The following is a 15,650-nucleotide window of genomic DNA, read 5'->3' on the forward strand; positions in this document are numbered from 1 at the left end:
GACTCTCGGCAGTTTTGCAGCCATGGATACAGCATCCAGTGAGGGTTTGCAGAGCAAACGCACGAGAGTGACCGAGGACCAGGATACTGACTGTTGCAGGGCGCCGGAATGGATCGATCCGCATGACCCTACCTTCCAGGAGGACGCCGCGAGCCCACTTGCAGCACTAGTTCACACGCTTGCATCTATGGATCAGAAATTTCCGGCGGCCCGGCCGCGAGTTTCCGTGCTGCAAGGTCCGGGTACCGCAGCAACCGCTTACAGCTATTACGACGGCAAGCAGTATCTCGATGTACATACACGGGAGCCTGCCGATTTTATTCGAACAAAACTTGAAGAAGGCTCCTCGAAAGCGACGAGTCCTTACATGGTGGCCCAAGTTGCATCTATGGGGATGCAATGTTGCCCGGAAGGGTGAGTGTTCTAAGGAAGAGATGAAAACTGAGCTTCTCCACTCGCTCAAGTCGGGCTGGGTAAGCAACACTTTCGCTGAATTGCAGCTTGTGCTTATCAGAAGTAGTGCGATTATGTTGCTCTTCACATGGTCGAGTTCGAAAAGGAACTTCAAGGAAAATACGAAGGGCAGTCACTCTCATACCCAGAGCCAACCAGGCCGCTCTTCAAATACCTTCCAGAGATATGGTATCCCGGGTTTTTGCGCCTTCCTGAGGCGGTGCCGTCATCAGGGAGGAGAAGGCTATGTATCCTCTGTGGAAAGAACGCTATGGTCATTCTCTAGAGTCCCGAATGCGTCCTTTGCGACAAATTCCGAAGAAGGCCTGTCTGCGCGCCTGGCGGCTGGAGACCAATGGTATGGGTCCAAAAATGAGCATCGAAATGAAGCAGCGCCGTTCATGTCTTCGCTGCGAGCCTCACCCCGCACTTTGGGGTGATGCCACTCCAGAATCTTCCGACATGGAACCAGAGTCCAGTTCGGAACCAGAGCCACAATCCGAATACGAGATTGGCCGCCACTACCATTAGTCAAGCTCACTTCCTTGCGAATGTCCCGACCCGAGCTCAGTGACTTCGTTAGGGTCAGTCATAGATAGTCTCTACGGACAGACATACGAGGATTTCATCTCCATCTCCAGTTCCCCTACGATACAAGGCCGAGAGTCGAGTGACTACGATGCTCCAGGTACCATGGATAATAAGTCAACGCAGACGGATCTGGAGCTCCTTCGGCATGCATGGGCACTCCATGGTCAGGGTATCCATTTCAACGCCCCTTATCTAGCTCAGGCACGGTATAGAACCGCCGAGGAAGCAGAAGTCCAGTTCCTGGCACCTAACCTCTAGGACGAACGGCTCTATGCTTCACCGGGGTACAGCGAACGGTACCGAAAGCGATCAGATCCATGCCGGAAGATCTGGAGGGTCACGCCGTACAGACATGGCTCGCCAGTCTGCAATTCTTAGGGAGCCCTGCAACTTACGATTGGCACAGATAATGCTAAACTACGCCAGTCTGTTTGCACTTGGCAGGCAGCCTCCACACTCTGTCCGGAGTTGGGGCGCAGCACCGCCGAATTACGCCTCAATGAGATTTCTATGTAAATGCGACTAAAGCATATTGATCTTTAGGCCACCCTCGGCTCGTCATTGGCCGGGTATATGCAGCATTGCTTTATGGTCACGTGAACACCCTCTTTTATTACCTGGTACTCTCTACGGCTAAGGCGGTTCCTTGCATAGAACTCTAGTGGCCACTTTCCAGAATCGTTATGCGATCGATTACCCCTCCATCGTCATCATCAGCCCGATTGTACCAAGCGCGGCAATTACTCCCATCGGTAGTCTCGGCACCGGCAATTTAGGCTCGACACTCTTCCTTTCCGACGCAAATGAGTTTTATATTTAACATCTACACCTTGTACAACCATGCCCAGAAGTGTCACGATGCCCCACCAGGTCCTCGGGATTAAGGGTGGCAGCTCTCCCACATGTCGCTCATGCAGGTCGCCTCCCTCCACGCCTGAGATCAGCACGAAGCCGATCTTCACACCTTCCCGTGTGTCAGTTTCGAAGAAGCGTTGCACCAATGCTATTTGAGATGTTCCATACTATCAGTTTCCGCCGTTATACGTCTTGTGCAGCTCCATATAGCTTCCGCGGCTCCCAGAAGCCCCACATCGCATTGAGCTCTCGCCGTACCTGGATATTAGCAATAACCAGGAATGAGCTCGTCTCTTGTACGACCTAAATCTTGCAGCAAAGGATTGTGCTACCGGCTTGGAATTAATATTGCGCAGAGCCGTGGAGCTCCCACGAAGCTCACGCGAGGCCTCGCGTACCCGTTCTCATATCTGGGCGAGGAGTTCGCGTCCTTATCTTTTTATTGTCTTTTCCTGAGCTGCATTTTTCCTCTTTGGTGTCTTCTGATAGCTTGCGGAAGCTTGTGAGTCCGCTCATTAATAGCACGCTTCGCTCCTGTTTCCAGCTCTGAGCCTCTTACCCAGCTTCATCTTACTTTACAAGCAACAATGCGGTGGACCTTCTTCAGTCTAGCGGGAGCTTTGAGCTTCTCGGGGGCTTCGGCCTCCATCAATGCCATTCTGGGAGCGAAGTTCAATATGGATGTGGGCGCTTCGCACTATCAATACTCGAATGAGATGATGAACGCGTCGCCGCAGAAGGTCGAGAGGCGCAACGACACCACGCCCAATCCAGTGGCAAGATTCCTCCATCTTCAGCCGCGACAGGCAGGTCGGTGCGGAGCGGACTTCGGCGGCCAAAGCTGCACAAACAATCAGTGCTGCTCACAATACGGATACTGCGGCACCGAATTCGAGCACTGCGGCGAAATCGTCGGATGTCAGCCGCAGTATGGAAGATGCGGGAATCAGCCTGTTACGCCGACGTCCACGCCGACACCAACACCAACACCGACTCCGTCGTCTTCTGCGATCCCATCCTCGACTGTCATTCCTTCTTCCACCGTCCGCCCCTCCACCTCTTCATCGTTACCTCCAATCCCCTCCGGCACCATGGTCATCTCAACGAACGGCATGTGCGGTAACGTGACCACGTGCGCCGGCTCCGGCTTTGGAAACTGCTGCTCGGAGTGGTACTGGTGCGGAAGCTCAGGCGACTACTGTGGTACTGGATGCAGGCCTTTGTTCGGAAACTGCGCCGGAGCGCCTCCAGTGTCCTCATCCTTGCCTCCTCTCGTGTCTTCGTCTACGCGTATCCCATCGTCCAGCCCAACGCCTACGCCAACACCTTCCTCGACACCTATGCCCACGCCCACGCCCACGCCGAGCTCTACTACGCCTTCTCAGCCTACGCCGACTATCCCCGTCAGCACGGACGGTAGATGCGGAGCCGAGAACGGCGGTCGCGGCTGTGTGGGTTCCACGTACGGACGATGCTGCTCTTCCTATGGGTGGTGCGGGAATCAAGATGACTACTGTTTAGTTTCATGGGGTTGCCAGCCTAACTACGGAACCTGTGGTGCACAGAGTCTGTTCATGAACTTCGCTGCGATGTGAGGGGAAGAGAGGCCGGTTGTGGCGGGGTTTCGGAGGGCCTGCAGGCAAAAGAATATGAGGAGTTAGCTATAGATAGAAAGTCTGCAATGGGAATATGTTTCTTAGAAGTAAAAGAGTTATGCTGCGACTGCGGGTTGACGTGCATAGGGCTGTGACATGAGGGATGAAGTAAGAGAACCTACTTTAGGGCTGCAGAGCCATAGGTAAACACAACACCACTACCTACAAAGTCGAGATGAGACGACTTTCACATGCTCAGCCCCTCCTTCCGCGCTCCTGCCTTCCTCAACCCAGCGTGGCTGCCTATCTCAAGCGTAAACACAGAGGCGTCCCGCGCCTCTCTCACCTCACCTCACTCACCTAACCCCCAAATAACTCCCGTATATATATTCAATAATTCTGCAATACTTTCATTCAACAAGCATCACGGGAGTGCCTAAAAGGCCGGGCCAGTAGTCATAACGAGTTCATTGCACACCGAACTCAAATATGGGCTGTCGAAGGTAATACTCATAACGCTCCTTAGCGACGAGTTACCGCTACTGGGAAGCCACAATACTAGATAGCAATATCATAGGTTGTGGTTGGGACAGCAGATGCTAGACTAGTGACCGGCATAGGTTCGAATACCTGGTCTGTCATATAGGTACGTATTCCCCATTTCCATTACTAACTTAGTTTTTTTGCAATTTTTTTTTTGGCTTAGGGCAGTGCTCACCTTAGTAAGGCAGGTAGGCGGGGGAGGTAGGATTGGAGAAGATATGACGATGCGAAAGAGCGGAGAAGTGAGGTGGCATGTGCAGAGTTCGCATAGGTAAAGCTCGTAAAGCCTATCGCGCAGAAGTCGGCGACTCTCTTCTCTTTTACTCCACGGCGAAGCACAGCATTCCTGTCTTATCGCTCTTACCTCACTCGCCCTACCTCTTTACACCTTCTCGCTCTCGCCCTTCCTTCCACCCTCCAACTGCACAACTACGTCCCTGCTCAACAATGCGTCAATGTTTGGCGCCCAGAAGCTGCATATAATTCCCACACCACAGAACGCGATCGTGCTCAAGAAGACCGTCTTGTACGCTGCAGCATTTGCTTCCTGGTATGCGCGGACACCGGCGGATTGAATGGATGGGGTGAGGCCTTCAACGGCGGACCATGCAGCTGGCGTGCCAAGGGTAAGCGCGGTGATAAATGTGACGATACTAGTGGCTGGAAGGCCAGCGGAGAGAAGCGCAGGCGGCACCTTGGCGGGAATGGTTTGTGCGAGGCGGTTCGAGAGGACGACGGTGTATACTCTGCGGCAGCTGCATCAGCAAGCGTGACATGTCAACGTCGCTTGAGATGCACTTACGTGGAGCAGATCGTCGAGATAAAAGACCGCGCCGAACCAGCGATACCTGTGGCCGTACCGATTTCACGCTGGTCCTTGATTACAATCGTGGCGACCGTGGAGTTGAGAATCTCGTTCCAACCGATAAATGCAGCGGCGATGAACACAAAGAGAGCCGCCATGACGGGCGTATCCGGTGTCGAGGCCGCCATCGCTAGTTGCATGTTAATACATCTGCATCCTACGAACGGGACGTGATACGAGCTTACCTGCAAGGAAGACACTGCCGATGAAGAACACGACGATGATCTGGATATTTGTTTTCCTCTTAAAGAATGCGCCAACGAACTCGCCAAACAGGATACCGGAGTTGGATATGCAAGACATCCAGCCCGCCCACATGGTGCCATGTCCAGCGGAGTAGAGTGTAGCGACCATGCTCGGCCAGATGATCGCGAGCGCATAATACACGGCTGCGCCGAGTGCCCACAGCAGCACCGTGATATTCCATGGCATGTTCTTGAGGAGGTGCATCGGCAGTAGGGGTTCCTTCAGCCCAGCGTACGCCTCGTACACGAAGAATCCCACTAGCGCGACGAAACCAACAACGATGGTAGCGATGACGTGAGCAGACTTCCATGGATGCATTGTCCCGCCCCAGGACAGACCCATGAGAAACAACAGGAGTCCCATAATAAAGAGGAGCGTTCCGATGTAGTCGAAGTCCTTGAGGAATTGAGTCTTGCGGCTTGACTCATGTTTCTGGGCAAACGTGGGAGGCTTGTAGAAGAAGAACCAAGCCAAGGTTGTGGCAGCATTGAGGGCGGTGAGGAGGTAGAAGATACTGTAAACGGCGGGGTGAGTAGGTGAGGATAAAGCGGAGGCTAGGGCCTTACCCTCTCCAGCCCACACTGGTTTGGAAGACAAAAGCGTACGATATGGCCGGTGCAAACCCGCTTGAGGGGATTGCCCACGCAAAGCTAAGCGAGTCAGCCTGGCTCTTCCTAACGTGTAAATTCTCCTAGTGTGTCTTACACCCAGGCCTGTGCAAGAAATCTGTACGTGGTTGGGACGAGCTCGCCGACAGCAACTGCGAATATATAAGCTCTGGGGATTTATGGAGACAACAAGAGCTTCGACATACAAGCATATGAAAGCTGCGACGCAGCACCGAGACCGATTAAGACCTCCGCAGCGATGAGTGCCGGGACGTTGGGCGCAACCGCCGCGACTATGCATCCAACTGTGGCAAGCGCGTTGCCCCCAATGAAAAACCAACGACGACCTAGAATAATCAGCCCCTGAGAATCGGACGAGAAAGGGTACGGGATACCGAAGAGATCACTCAGTCGTCCGACAAGCATTAGTCCAATCGAGTTCGTAAGAAGATACGAAAGAGCGACCCAGCTCAAGTTCGGATCCGGACCAATATCCGCATTGATGAAGGAGAGAACTGGTGCGGCGAGACCAAAACCACCTACGCCGCATCCGAAACTGGCGCCGATAGCGAACACTGCCCATCATCAGCATGGGTATGATGGGCATAGCATGTCAACCCACTAGATCCTAAAAAGTTGGCGCTTGTGAAGTAGCCCTTGGGTAGCTCAGATTCTGCGACTGTGAAGTCGCGGCCCAGGATCTCTTCTTCAAGGGAATGGTAGTGTTTCTCTGGATCTGGAAGGGTTTCCAGATGGGCGATGGTATCGACATTAGCGTCGTGTTTGGTGGGCGCCATGATCGCGCGAGTGGAAAAGTGAGAATTCGAAAGAGGAATGGACTACCAGAAGCCACTCTATCAAGCATCCAGACCTGGAATGGCCGCCAGTTTTATGCTTGGAGGATGAGGATAACCTGAGCCGATCCAATCTCAGCCCTACCAGAAGCGAAATCTAGCATGCCCATGGACCGCGTGGGGAAGCAGAGAAGCTCTAGAACTTGAGCCATCAGACCGAAGCTATCTCTTGTACCGACCTCTGGCGCTGTTTTTGCTGAAAGGTCAGGTATTGCCTAGCTTGGAGTTGGGAGTCGCTTTATAAACGGAAAACGTTAAGCAGTCAGTGCCAAGCGGGAAAATCCCGGGGCGATCTTCCTAGAGCGGACAACCAGTGTACGGCATCTGAAGGTTATTCAACAAATCCCAAATACCAGGTGCATGAAGGTAGAGGCTGTAATATGTAGTACCGATCTTACCTGTAACGCAGTTTCTATTCTAACAACCTATGAAATTCTGGTGCGTTCGTCCGATGAAGTCGTTGACATCGTGTGCTTGTAGTGATAGCGACCGATGGACGAACTTTCGGGGTCACAGAATCCGGGGTAAATGCGGGGTCGATGCGTGGAATTAGCGAAAGGCGTCAATTACACGGTCGAGAAGGCATCACGGCTGACTCGTACTAGGCTAAGGTTTTGTACTGAGTGCCTCTTTGCACCATGCAAGGTACCTCATTCCTACGATTCCCGGTTTTCTGATTCGATGAAGTCCTTTATCGTCTGCTCCAGGCCCACATCATCCGCAAACCCCAAACTTTTAGCTCTTGACGTGTCGTACTTCTCAGGCCAACTGAGTACAATCCTCTGGATCGTCTCGTCCTTCTTCTCTTTTACTAACGATCGGACCCCTTTTCCGGCCACCTTCTCCAGCGCATCTAGGATCTCTCCACTGGTAGCCGTATAACCAGGAAGTAGAACAGTTCGGAAATGGCCAAACTTCTCTGCTGGGACGTTCATAGCGTGTACAAGGTTGTGAGCTAACGTTCTTGGAGATGCAAGCCAAATCCCAATATCCGGGTCTACGGGAAGCTCGCTTTCTTGACCATGCACCGGTTCCCTTACGATGCCGGAAACGAACGACGAAGCAGCCGCGGTTGGTGCACCTGCTCTGACGAAGATAGTTGGCAGACGCACCACGCGGCCATCTATCAGGACTCTCCTTGAGTAGTCGTTGATGAGGTATTCGACCATGAGTTTCTGCGTCCCATAGGAGCTCTCCGGCATTGGAACGACGTCCGTCTCGGTGGCGACATTTTTAACAGCAGCTCTTCCGAAGACAGCGCAGGAGGAGGTAAATATGACTTTGATCCCGGGCTTCTTCATCCGAATGGTGTCGAGGAGGCTGCGAACGCTGTCGAAATTGACCTTGAGGCCCAATTCAAGGTTGGCTTCCGAGCCGCTCGACATGATGCCGTGGAGAATGTAGACTGCATCGGGAGAACAGTCTATCAAAGCTCGACATGCTGCAGGGTCCGTGAGATCGGCGCCAACGCAGTTGACTTTGCCAGATTCCGTCGGATTCGGAGGCGCGTGTACATCGGCGAGTACGAGTTCGGCATCAGGAGAGATTTCGATGAGCTTTTTTGCGAGCGTTTGGCCGACAAAGCCGCCGGCGCCTGTGATGACGACTCTCATGATGGATGGACTGGGAGAGATGAGTTGGGATGAAAGGGCACTCCCACATCGTGAAAAAGCCACTGTGATGTGACGGGACAATGATGCGGCGAGAAGTGCGGGCGGGAAACAGTGGAGAAAGCGCACGGACCGTGCTTCCCCTCTCTCCGATGCCTCTCTTCCCGTTCTCTCCCACCACGACGCATCGACAATACACATTCGGGCCTATTCTACTAAACCGAGCCCATGAAGTCATACTGGTGTCCTCCTATTTGACCAATACCCGTGGATTAATGCCGAACGGAGGTTGACTCCCCGTTCCGAGCATCAAGCCGCGTGCTAACCAGGCTAGCTGTAGATCTTGGATCGAGTGGTCCCACAATGTCACCCCGGATTCTCTATTCTTGCGGGATCCTTGCAGGACGGCATTTGGTAGATGATGTATCGAAGGAGTCCTTCAAATACCGAGGCAGGCCCGTGATGGAGCTCACGCTTGTTCGCCTCCTCCACCATGACTCTCCTTCTAGCATCTTTGTTTGGTGCTCTTATTTTTCAGCCTTCTGGAGCTGTTAATACCCTGACTGTCGGTACTTCTTCCGGTCCGGTAACGGGCTTTATCAATGACGCAACACCGAACGTCGCACAGTTCCTCGGTGTTCCCTTCGCTGAACAGCCGGTAGGAGAGCGTAGATGGCTGCCTCCGGTGCTGAAGTACCCAGAGTTGAGCATCAATGCGACGAGCTTTGGCCCTAGCTGTCCGCAGTTCGAGGGTAATGCGTCGAGCACGTGGCAGACGGATGCGCCAGAGTTCATAATCCCGAATGGAACGACTGGTGAAGATTGCTTGTCGGTCAATGTTTGGACGCCGTGGGAGAATGAAACTAGTACAGAATTGTTGCCTGTGATTGCCTGGATCTACGGAGGAGGCTTCCAGACTGGAGGCGGAAATGTCCCGTATCAGAATCCCAGTCGGTGGATTGAGAGGAGCCAGAGGCACATCGTTGTCTCGATCAAGTAAGTCTCGCCCTACCTGCAGTCCAATTTTTCTAATCCGATTTTCTCAGCTACCGTGTGAATATCTTTGGCTTCCCGAACGCAGCTGGGCTGAAAGATGACGAGCAGAATCTTGGGCTCTTCGACCAACGGCTTGGGCTTGAATGGATCCGCCTAAATATCGCCTACTTTGGCGGCGATCCCAACCGCATCTCACTCTGGGGCCAGTCTGCAGGAGCGATGTCAGTAGATTATTACAATTTCGCGTACCCGACGGACCCCATCGTGCAAGGGCTCATCATGGATTCCGGGAATGCGCTAGTTTCGATCGGATCATCCGACCCCGAGCACACGAACTTCACTTTTGTCGCCAGTCATTTTGGTTGTAGCAATCTCAGTGTTCAAGCCGAACTAGACTGCTTCCGAAACGTGAGCACTACGGAGATTGAAGCATTCCTCAAGCAACGCAGCGATGCCGGCACGACGCCGGCCGTCTCCTTCAATCCTATAGTCGACAACCGCACCAAGTTCGCCAACTATACGGAACGAGCGCTCGCCGGCAACTTCACAAAGAAACCCGCGATCAGTGGCACAGCTGCAAACGAAGGCGCACCGTTCCTTCCCTACAACCGCACATACGGCCCTAATATGACCCTCACGAACTACACCACCCTTAGCCTCTTCTTGTGCCCTACAGTGAAAACCACCCAGAATCGTTGGGCTGCCGGTACCACCACCTTCCGCTACCTTTACGCCGGCAACTTCAGCAACATCTCGCCGCTGTGGTGGGAAGGGCCGTATCACTCCTCGGAACTGCCGCTTATTTTTGGGACTTCGGGCATTGCGAGAGGTGCTTCCACACCTTTTGAAATTGAGACGTCGGAGAAAATGCAGGATTACTGGCTTGCTTTTGCTGAGGACCCTGTGAATGGGTTGCCAGCAATGGGGTGGAACGCGTATGAGCCCGATGGAGACGGTGTCCTGCTTGGGAGAGATGTAGCGAGTCAGCCTATCGCAGAGACGAGGTTGGAAGCACCGTGCGACGGAGCCACACCGAAGGCTGGAGCACTACCGCCCCCGTGAAGAAAATTGAAGGCTACTTATAAATGAATATCCGCATCTCGCCATCGAGCAGTTTGTTGCAGCGTAGCCCCACCGCGAAGGCTGATAACGTCCACAGGATTGCCCTACATCATGAAATTTCCCAAATCATCGTCCGAGTGAATGCCAATACCATAGGACGCGGTAAAGGCACAGGTGACAAGAGCCTTGAATAGAATCTGGCTTATAGAAGCCACATAGGTTCGCAATCAGCAGGAGAGAAGGCCTCTCCCCGCATGATCCCGTGAACATATGCCTCACCTACCAGTTCCCAAAAGCGGCCGTGCAAGCGTAAGATCAACGGCAGATCTCCTCCGCGCGCAACAACCACTCTGTCCCTAGGTTGTGTCAATCCCGGCACCAATGCCAAACGCCCAAGGGCCGTGGTGCTCAAGCGGCGATTCCGCACAGCCTTAGTCATCGCAGACCAATCCGCTCCACCACGATCCTCACCACGGCTCTCGCGTGCCTTCCGGCGCACTTGTTGCGCTACACCCATGCCTAAAACGACTAGGTGCGGTGTCGCCTTGTCGAAGTTAGTCCGGGTCAGGAGCCGCAACTTCCTCAATTCCTTGTCGTACTTTTGAAAGGCGAGCTCGGACTCGGCTGCGTCGTACAGCACCTCGTGGCCTGCGCATATGGTCTTCCAGTAGGCTGAGAGTATCGGCTCCCCCGTTTCAGCATATATGGCTGCAGACCTCGCACCAGCTAGTCGTTCCCACTCGTCGAACAGACGGACTTGACTGAAGAATAATTCAGCGGTGGCCCGCACCTCGAGCGAACTGCTGGGGTAGTGATCAGGAAGAGGGATTATGGGCGAAATACGGCGAATCGTATCGACGATCTGACCTTGCAGCATAATCATGTTCCTGTTGTTAGAGGTGACAAGATCATAGAGTGTGCCTTTCGATGCACGGAATCCCAGGCGAGCCTTTCCAGGAGCGTCTGGGTTTCTGTCCTCCTGGTTAGTGTATAATGGTATGGGATGAAGAGTCGATATACTGGTACGTACCCGCTGCCGTACTCTTTGAGCACGTATTAGCGCATATATTCGCACGCTAATCGAATCAGAAGGGAACTTACGGAAGTGTTCAGTCTCATTGTTTTCGAACTCGTATCCGTTGAGGGTTATGAATGGAATCCGTTCAGATTGACTCCAGTCAGGAACCCAAGACGGCAAGTTTCTCTGTGACACGCCGTTCAACGAGCGTGTAGCGGCGAATATGTCGAGCTTGCCATCCTGTGCTAGACACTTCAAGGCGAATCGCTTGTAAAATTCCGCCGTAGGTAAGGGATAATCTGCATCCAGCCGCATTCGGCCGCCGTCCCGTGAAATGCCAACCAGTCCCATGACCTTGTCGTTATCTTCGCCAGCGTGTCGGTGCCGATGCCTCAGAAGGAGAGACAAGAGCCTGGGTCGCCGCTCAGCAAGGAAGTTTTGGCGCGCATTGCATTGCTGAAAGGCTTCCCAAACGTTCGGAGTCCAACCATTGACATAATCCTGAATGCATCGCACCCCCATGAGGAAGTCATCCCAGTCGACAGCGAACTCCCCACACACGATAGTCGCCTTGCTGCAAACTGCGGCTTCCTGCACAGTCCAGATCCGCGTGAACCATTCCCGGTTGATGAGGTTTTGAAAGTGCTTATACACTGCCTCGTGCTCCCGAGGGAGGCCAAGCTGCTCCCACTGCGATGGGTGGAGTTTGTGAATGCTAACTGGACGGCCGAGAATCCGTGAGGCCCTGACAAGTTTCGGAACGAGTGCGAATGCATCCGGGGTCCAATGGTCGCCCATGCCCAACCAAATAATGACCTGCCGGCATTTTTGGTAGATCCTAGTCATGAGGCCGATTTGAACGAGCTTCTCCTCCTTATCATTCTGATTGATACATACGGCGTCCACCCATAGGATACGTGACTGGAAAGGATCCCTCAGATGAATAAGGGCGGCATGGAGGTTTGGCCTTGCAAGAAAGGTCGCGTCCGCGAGGAATGTCAAAGCTCCAGAGTTGCAGGTGATGGGAATCTCGCCGCCTGGACGACCCCAGCAATATGATAGAGCCTCGTACCTTCCAGTGCTCCGGTTTAGATCAACTGTATGAAGCGCTGTGCGTATTGGCGCGGAGCCTTGTCCAGGAAGCAGTTCCAGTAGGCGAATCTGTGCTCGCCACTCATCTTTCACTAGTCTCTCGTATCTTAGTGTTGACATTATATGTAAGAACGAGACAAAAGGTAGTCGGTTAGTCGAAGCGATGGGACGGTGGCTCGCAAAGGTGCAAGTGAGAAAAATATATCCTTGCTTCACAGAGCAAGAGCCCGCCAGTTATCTCGACTTTGCGTATGACATGATATCGTGAGATACACCTCGAGGTATCAGGCTCCAGCCATACCAAGACAGCTCTCATTCAATCCGACCCCAGCGCATCTTCAGCCTTCAGAAGAGGGACCATTCACGTGTAATGGGATCCGAGCGCCAAGCGCTCCATCGCGTGATTTCTTCGAAGCATAGAGTAACTGCAAGCGAAGAACGGACGATGTGAGTGTGTAGCGGTCCAATAGAGATTTAAGAACGCGGCTTTGACCGAGACGTCGCTACGTGGGAGTGGACGTGAAAGGCCGCAACGGAAACACATGATGATATCTCGCGGCATGAGAGGTCGCGATACATGGATGTTGCGTAGGGCGCGTTTAAAAGGACCATGCTGCAAAGGACTTTTGAGGACAAGAACTCAAAAGGGCTTCTAGCCTGATAATAGCTGCGAAGCTCATAGTAGATTAGATTAGATATGTTAGTGGAGTATCGTTGATAGACGTCCGGGACTGACCAGGTGAGTATTGTACTAGTCCCAATACGGTCTAGCTCAGCCCTCCCACTATGCGATCTTAGGAGATTCTTGCGAACTCCGCATCATCTCAGCAACCGCTAGGATGAACAAGAGTACACGATGTTTCATGAAGATCCTCTTTCTCATGCATTCTCAAGCACTACCGGCGGAGACAGTGCGAGAAGCGGCACAGCACCACCAATTCCTCTGCTTTTAAACAATCCGTAGCGTGCATAATAACGGGTAAGCCCGAGGGCTGCAGGAAATCTACGCGGGATATACCATGCGTTGCTCGACAACGGTTTGACGTTCCTGCTGCGCCCCTATGCCAGGTCAGCCTGCCTCGAAAGCCCCACCGAAACAGGCTTAGGTCATACCTATGATAGGTCTGAAGGACTCCGAAAAGAGCTTGGCGCCTTACGCCCGTTACTGTGCCTCGCAGAAGCTTCGGGTGTTTAAGTAGGACCTGCGTCGTTTCGATTCCCCCTCACATTTGTTGTTCGGTTTTCAAATACTGGTGGTCGTCCTGCACGTTCCGGTGAAGGAACAGTCAAACATCAACTATGACAGCCACGAGCGCCAGCCACCATCACGATGATGGGAGGAGCGTCGCCGGAGGTGAGTGACTCCAAAGGTGAACGCAAACACGGCAAGCGCTAAGACAGAGTAGAGACGGAAACCTCGTCCATCGTCCATGTCGAAATAATGAGCAACGCCGACCTCTACACCATGACTCCACCCGCATACACAGCGTCCGCCGCGGATGGCGAAGAATCCATCGATGCAGAAGCATATCAACCAGAGAAATCCAGGAGACCAAGCACCCCACATACGAAGGAAACCAACCCAAATCCATACGCCATGGCCAGATCGCCGTCACAGACATCTTCATTCACGCAAGCTGGACCGAGCAACTCTTCACCATACCCGAATGAACTGCCACCCGACTACTTCACCGAATTGACGGATAATGCCGCAGCAGCGCACACCAAGCGATGTTCCATTATCCCAGAACGGCCGGCAACCTGGCTCGTAAAGCGGAACAAGATGGCTCTATGCCCGCTCGTCGCAACGGTGCTCATCAAGGAGGGACTGCTACGTTCTAAAGAGCTCGAACTTGTCTCGCGCTCATCTGGTGTAAAGCGCGACCCGACAGATCCGCTATCTGCCGTTGCTTTCGGCGTGTACGACACAGTTGGCGATATCCTCTTAGGGCTGGTAGAAGGCCCTGTCGAGCTAGGCCGCCAAGTAGCCCCTATGATGCACAAGTATGAGGCGAAGCAGCATGGCGAGCAAAAGGACGAGCCGAAGCAATCCGGGGATCTCGCACCGCACGTGCGCCATTCTGTCCGTCAGGAGTCGGCTCCACTCAGGCCAGGCACTCCGCGTAGCGTCTGCTCAACCGTACAGGAAGGCGGCGATGGTGAGGCACAGATGCACCTCCGACCGGGCTCCTCACACGGGTTCGAGCAGGCGAAATGCTACTCGGACGTTGAACAAAAGAAGGAGACGTCTCTCTCACAGGCTGGGAAGCAAGTCGCCATAGGCACTAGCAAGGGGTTTGGACGAATTGTGGGGGCGGGAGTTAAGGCGCCGATGACATTCACACACGGCCTGACGAGGGGCTTCCACAACGCGCCCAAGCTGTACGGCGAGGAAGTCCGTGAGTACGAGAACGTGACAGACCTAAAGAGCGGCCTGCTTGTGAGCGGGAAGGTAAGCACATTCCCCCATCGGCCTCTGCGCCGCGCCCAGTTAATCGAACATATCAGGGCTTCGCCCACGGCCTCAGCGACGGCTTGAAAGACTTCTTCGTCAAGCCTGTCCAGGGCGCGCAAAAAGAAGGCGTCATTGGCTTCGGCAAAGGCTTCGGGAAGGGCATCGGCAACCTGGTCTTCAAGCCCACTGCAGGCGCCATTGGACTTGTAGGATACTCTTCCGTTGGGGTGTACAAGCAGATTCAGAGCATCAACTTCGGGCGGAAGGATGCGGCGGTGGAAGTGGTGATGAAGTTGGGAGAGGCAGAGTTTGAGCAGGCGAGTGATATGGTGAAGCTGGAGGTCGTGAAGCAGTGGTGTGTAGTTATGATGAGGGCGAAGTGAGGGAATAGCGAGGGACCGAAGAGGAAATTCGGAAAGATACCTATGAATTACTGAGCTACAGGCTAGATGAGAAATGATCGGACCAAGGATCGGAATACACCAGCACGACATGAATTAGATACCATTAAGATCTAAGACGCAATCGCGCTCTCAATGTATTTAAGCTTCTCTCGTAACGCATAAGCATACTTGGGTAGACAGAGCAGAAAGAGAGCTCCATCCTCTTGTGTGTTTACCGGCAGGGCGTCGAAGGCCCAGCAGCGCTATAACCTACTAGTTCACCGCATTCGTGCACAACATCACCAACTCCGCAGAAACAACGGAGCTCGGCAATCAACGCAGCCCTAGTAATAAAAATTCTATACTCGAAACTAAACATCTACGAGAATCGAAGATAGAGTACGCACGGGGGAAGGGAAAACCG

At 53.4% G+C, this 15,650-nt stretch overlaps 6 protein-coding genes across 6 annotated transcripts; 3 read left to right on the forward strand and 3 right to left on the reverse strand.

The window, feature by feature from the left end:
* Nucleotides 1-2,576: 2,576 nt before the first annotated feature.
* BU26DRAFT_542291 (carbohydrate-binding module family 18 protein) lies at nucleotides 2,577-3,494 on the forward strand (the record flags this gene model as incomplete). Its single annotated transcript, XM_033831635.1, has 1 exon — nucleotides 2,577-3,494. The coding sequence occupies one exon, from the start codon at nucleotides 2,577-2,579 to the stop codon at nucleotides 3,492-3,494; it is 918 nt and encodes a 305-aa protein (XP_033680508.1).
* Nucleotides 3,495-4,182: 688 nt separating this feature from the next.
* On the reverse strand, nucleotides 4,183-6,909 carry BU26DRAFT_70170 (MFS general substrate transporter). The gene is made up of 8 exons (XM_033836233.1): nucleotides 6,379-6,909; nucleotides 6,152-6,331; nucleotides 5,963-6,103; nucleotides 5,854-5,908; nucleotides 5,715-5,798; nucleotides 5,088-5,662; nucleotides 4,840-5,032; nucleotides 4,183-4,783 (listed from the first exon to the last, which is right to left on the reverse strand). The coding sequence occupies exons 1-8, from the start codon at nucleotides 6,551-6,553 to the stop codon at nucleotides 4,420-4,422; spliced, it is 1,767 nt and encodes a 588-aa protein (XP_033680509.1). The 5' UTR covers nucleotides 6,554-6,909; the 3' UTR covers nucleotides 4,183-4,419.
* BU26DRAFT_70196 (NAD-dependent epimerase/dehydratase-like protein) lies at nucleotides 6,824-8,344 on the reverse strand. Its single transcript, XM_033836234.1, has one exon. It carries the CDS (start codon nucleotides 8,221-8,223, stop codon nucleotides 7,267-7,269), a length of 957 nt encoding a protein of 318 aa, XP_033680510.1. The 5' UTR covers nucleotides 8,224-8,344; the 3' UTR covers nucleotides 6,824-7,266.
* A 332-nt stretch (nucleotides 8,345-8,676) lies between these two features.
* On the forward strand, nucleotides 8,677-10,290 carry BU26DRAFT_462361 (alpha/beta-hydrolase). The gene is made up of 2 exons (XM_033825088.1): nucleotides 8,677-9,216; nucleotides 9,267-10,290. The coding sequence occupies exons 1-2, from the start codon at nucleotides 8,714-8,716 to the stop codon at nucleotides 10,276-10,278; spliced, it is 1,515 nt and encodes a 504-aa protein (XP_033680511.1). The 5' UTR covers nucleotides 8,677-8,713; the 3' UTR covers nucleotides 10,279-10,290.
* Nucleotides 10,291-10,379: 89 nt separating this feature from the next.
* On the reverse strand, nucleotides 10,380-12,595 carry BU26DRAFT_70206 (HET-domain-containing protein). The gene is made up of 3 exons (XM_033836235.1): nucleotides 11,380-12,595; nucleotides 11,309-11,321; nucleotides 10,380-11,249 (listed from the first exon to the last, which is right to left on the reverse strand). Exons 1-3 carry the CDS (start codon nucleotides 12,506-12,508, stop codon nucleotides 10,481-10,483), a joined length of 1,911 nt encoding a protein of 636 aa, XP_033680512.1. The 5' UTR covers nucleotides 12,509-12,595; the 3' UTR covers nucleotides 10,380-10,480.
* Nucleotides 12,596-13,270: 675 nt separating this feature from the next.
* On the forward strand, nucleotides 13,271-15,441 carry BU26DRAFT_521939 (glycosyltransferase family 1 protein). The gene is made up of 3 exons (XM_033829664.1): nucleotides 13,271-13,742; nucleotides 13,795-14,840; nucleotides 14,897-15,441. The coding sequence occupies exons 1-3, from the start codon at nucleotides 13,688-13,690 to the stop codon at nucleotides 15,224-15,226; spliced, it is 1,431 nt and encodes a 476-aa protein (XP_033680513.1). The 5' UTR covers nucleotides 13,271-13,687; the 3' UTR covers nucleotides 15,227-15,441.
* Nucleotides 15,442-15,650: the final 209 nt, after the last annotated feature.

The sequence above is a fragment of the Trematosphaeria pertusa genome, assembly GCF_010094035.1.
Source record: "Trematosphaeria pertusa strain CBS 122368 unplaced genomic scaffold BU26scaffold_12, whole genome shotgun sequence".
NCBI classification, from domain to species: domain Eukaryota; kingdom Fungi; phylum Ascomycota; class Dothideomycetes; order Pleosporales; family Trematosphaeriaceae; genus Trematosphaeria; species Trematosphaeria pertusa.

What these genes read in the sequence shown, in the direction of transcription:
- BU26DRAFT_70196 (XM_033836234.1), bottom strand. Translation starts at nt 8,223, where the DNA reads ATGAGAGTCGTCATCACAGGCGCCGGCGGCTTTGTCGGCCAAACGCTC.
- BU26DRAFT_70170 (XM_033836233.1), bottom strand. Translation starts at nt 6,553, where the DNA reads ATGGCGCCCACCAAACACGACGCTAATGTCGATACCATCGCCCATCTG. An exon ending in ACCAGTGTGGGCTGGAGAGG is followed by an intron (nt 5,663 to 5,714) that starts GTAAGGCCCTAG and finishes CGCCGTTTACAG; the next exon opens with TATCTTCTACCTCCTCACCG. An exon ending in ATCTCGACGATCTGCTCCAC is followed by an intron (nt 4,784 to 4,839) that starts GTAAGTGCATCT and finishes CAGCTGCCGCAG; the next exon opens with AGTATACACCGTCGTCCTCT.
- BU26DRAFT_70206 (XM_033836235.1), bottom strand. Translation starts at nt 12,508, where the DNA reads ATGTCAACACTAAGATACGAGAGACTAGTGAAAGATGAGTGGCGAGCA.
- BU26DRAFT_462361 (XM_033825088.1), top strand. Translation starts at nt 8,714, where the DNA reads ATGACTCTCCTTCTAGCATCTTTGTTTGGTGCTCTTATTTTTCAGCCT. An exon ending in CACATCGTTGTCTCGATCAA is followed by an intron (nt 9,217 to 9,266) that starts GTAAGTCTCGCC and finishes CGATTTTCTCAG; the next exon opens with CTACCGTGTGAATATCTTTG.
- BU26DRAFT_521939 (XM_033829664.1), top strand. Translation starts at nt 13,688, where the DNA reads ATGACAGCCACGAGCGCCAGCCACCATCACGATGATGGGAGGAGCGTC. An exon ending in TGGGAGGAGCGTCGCCGGAG is followed by an intron (nt 13,743 to 13,794) that starts GTGAGTGACTCC and finishes AAGACAGAGTAG; the next exon opens with AGACGGAAACCTCGTCCATC. An exon ending in GCCTGCTTGTGAGCGGGAAG is followed by an intron (nt 14,841 to 14,896) that starts GTAAGCACATTC and finishes CGAACATATCAG; the next exon opens with GGCTTCGCCCACGGCCTCAG.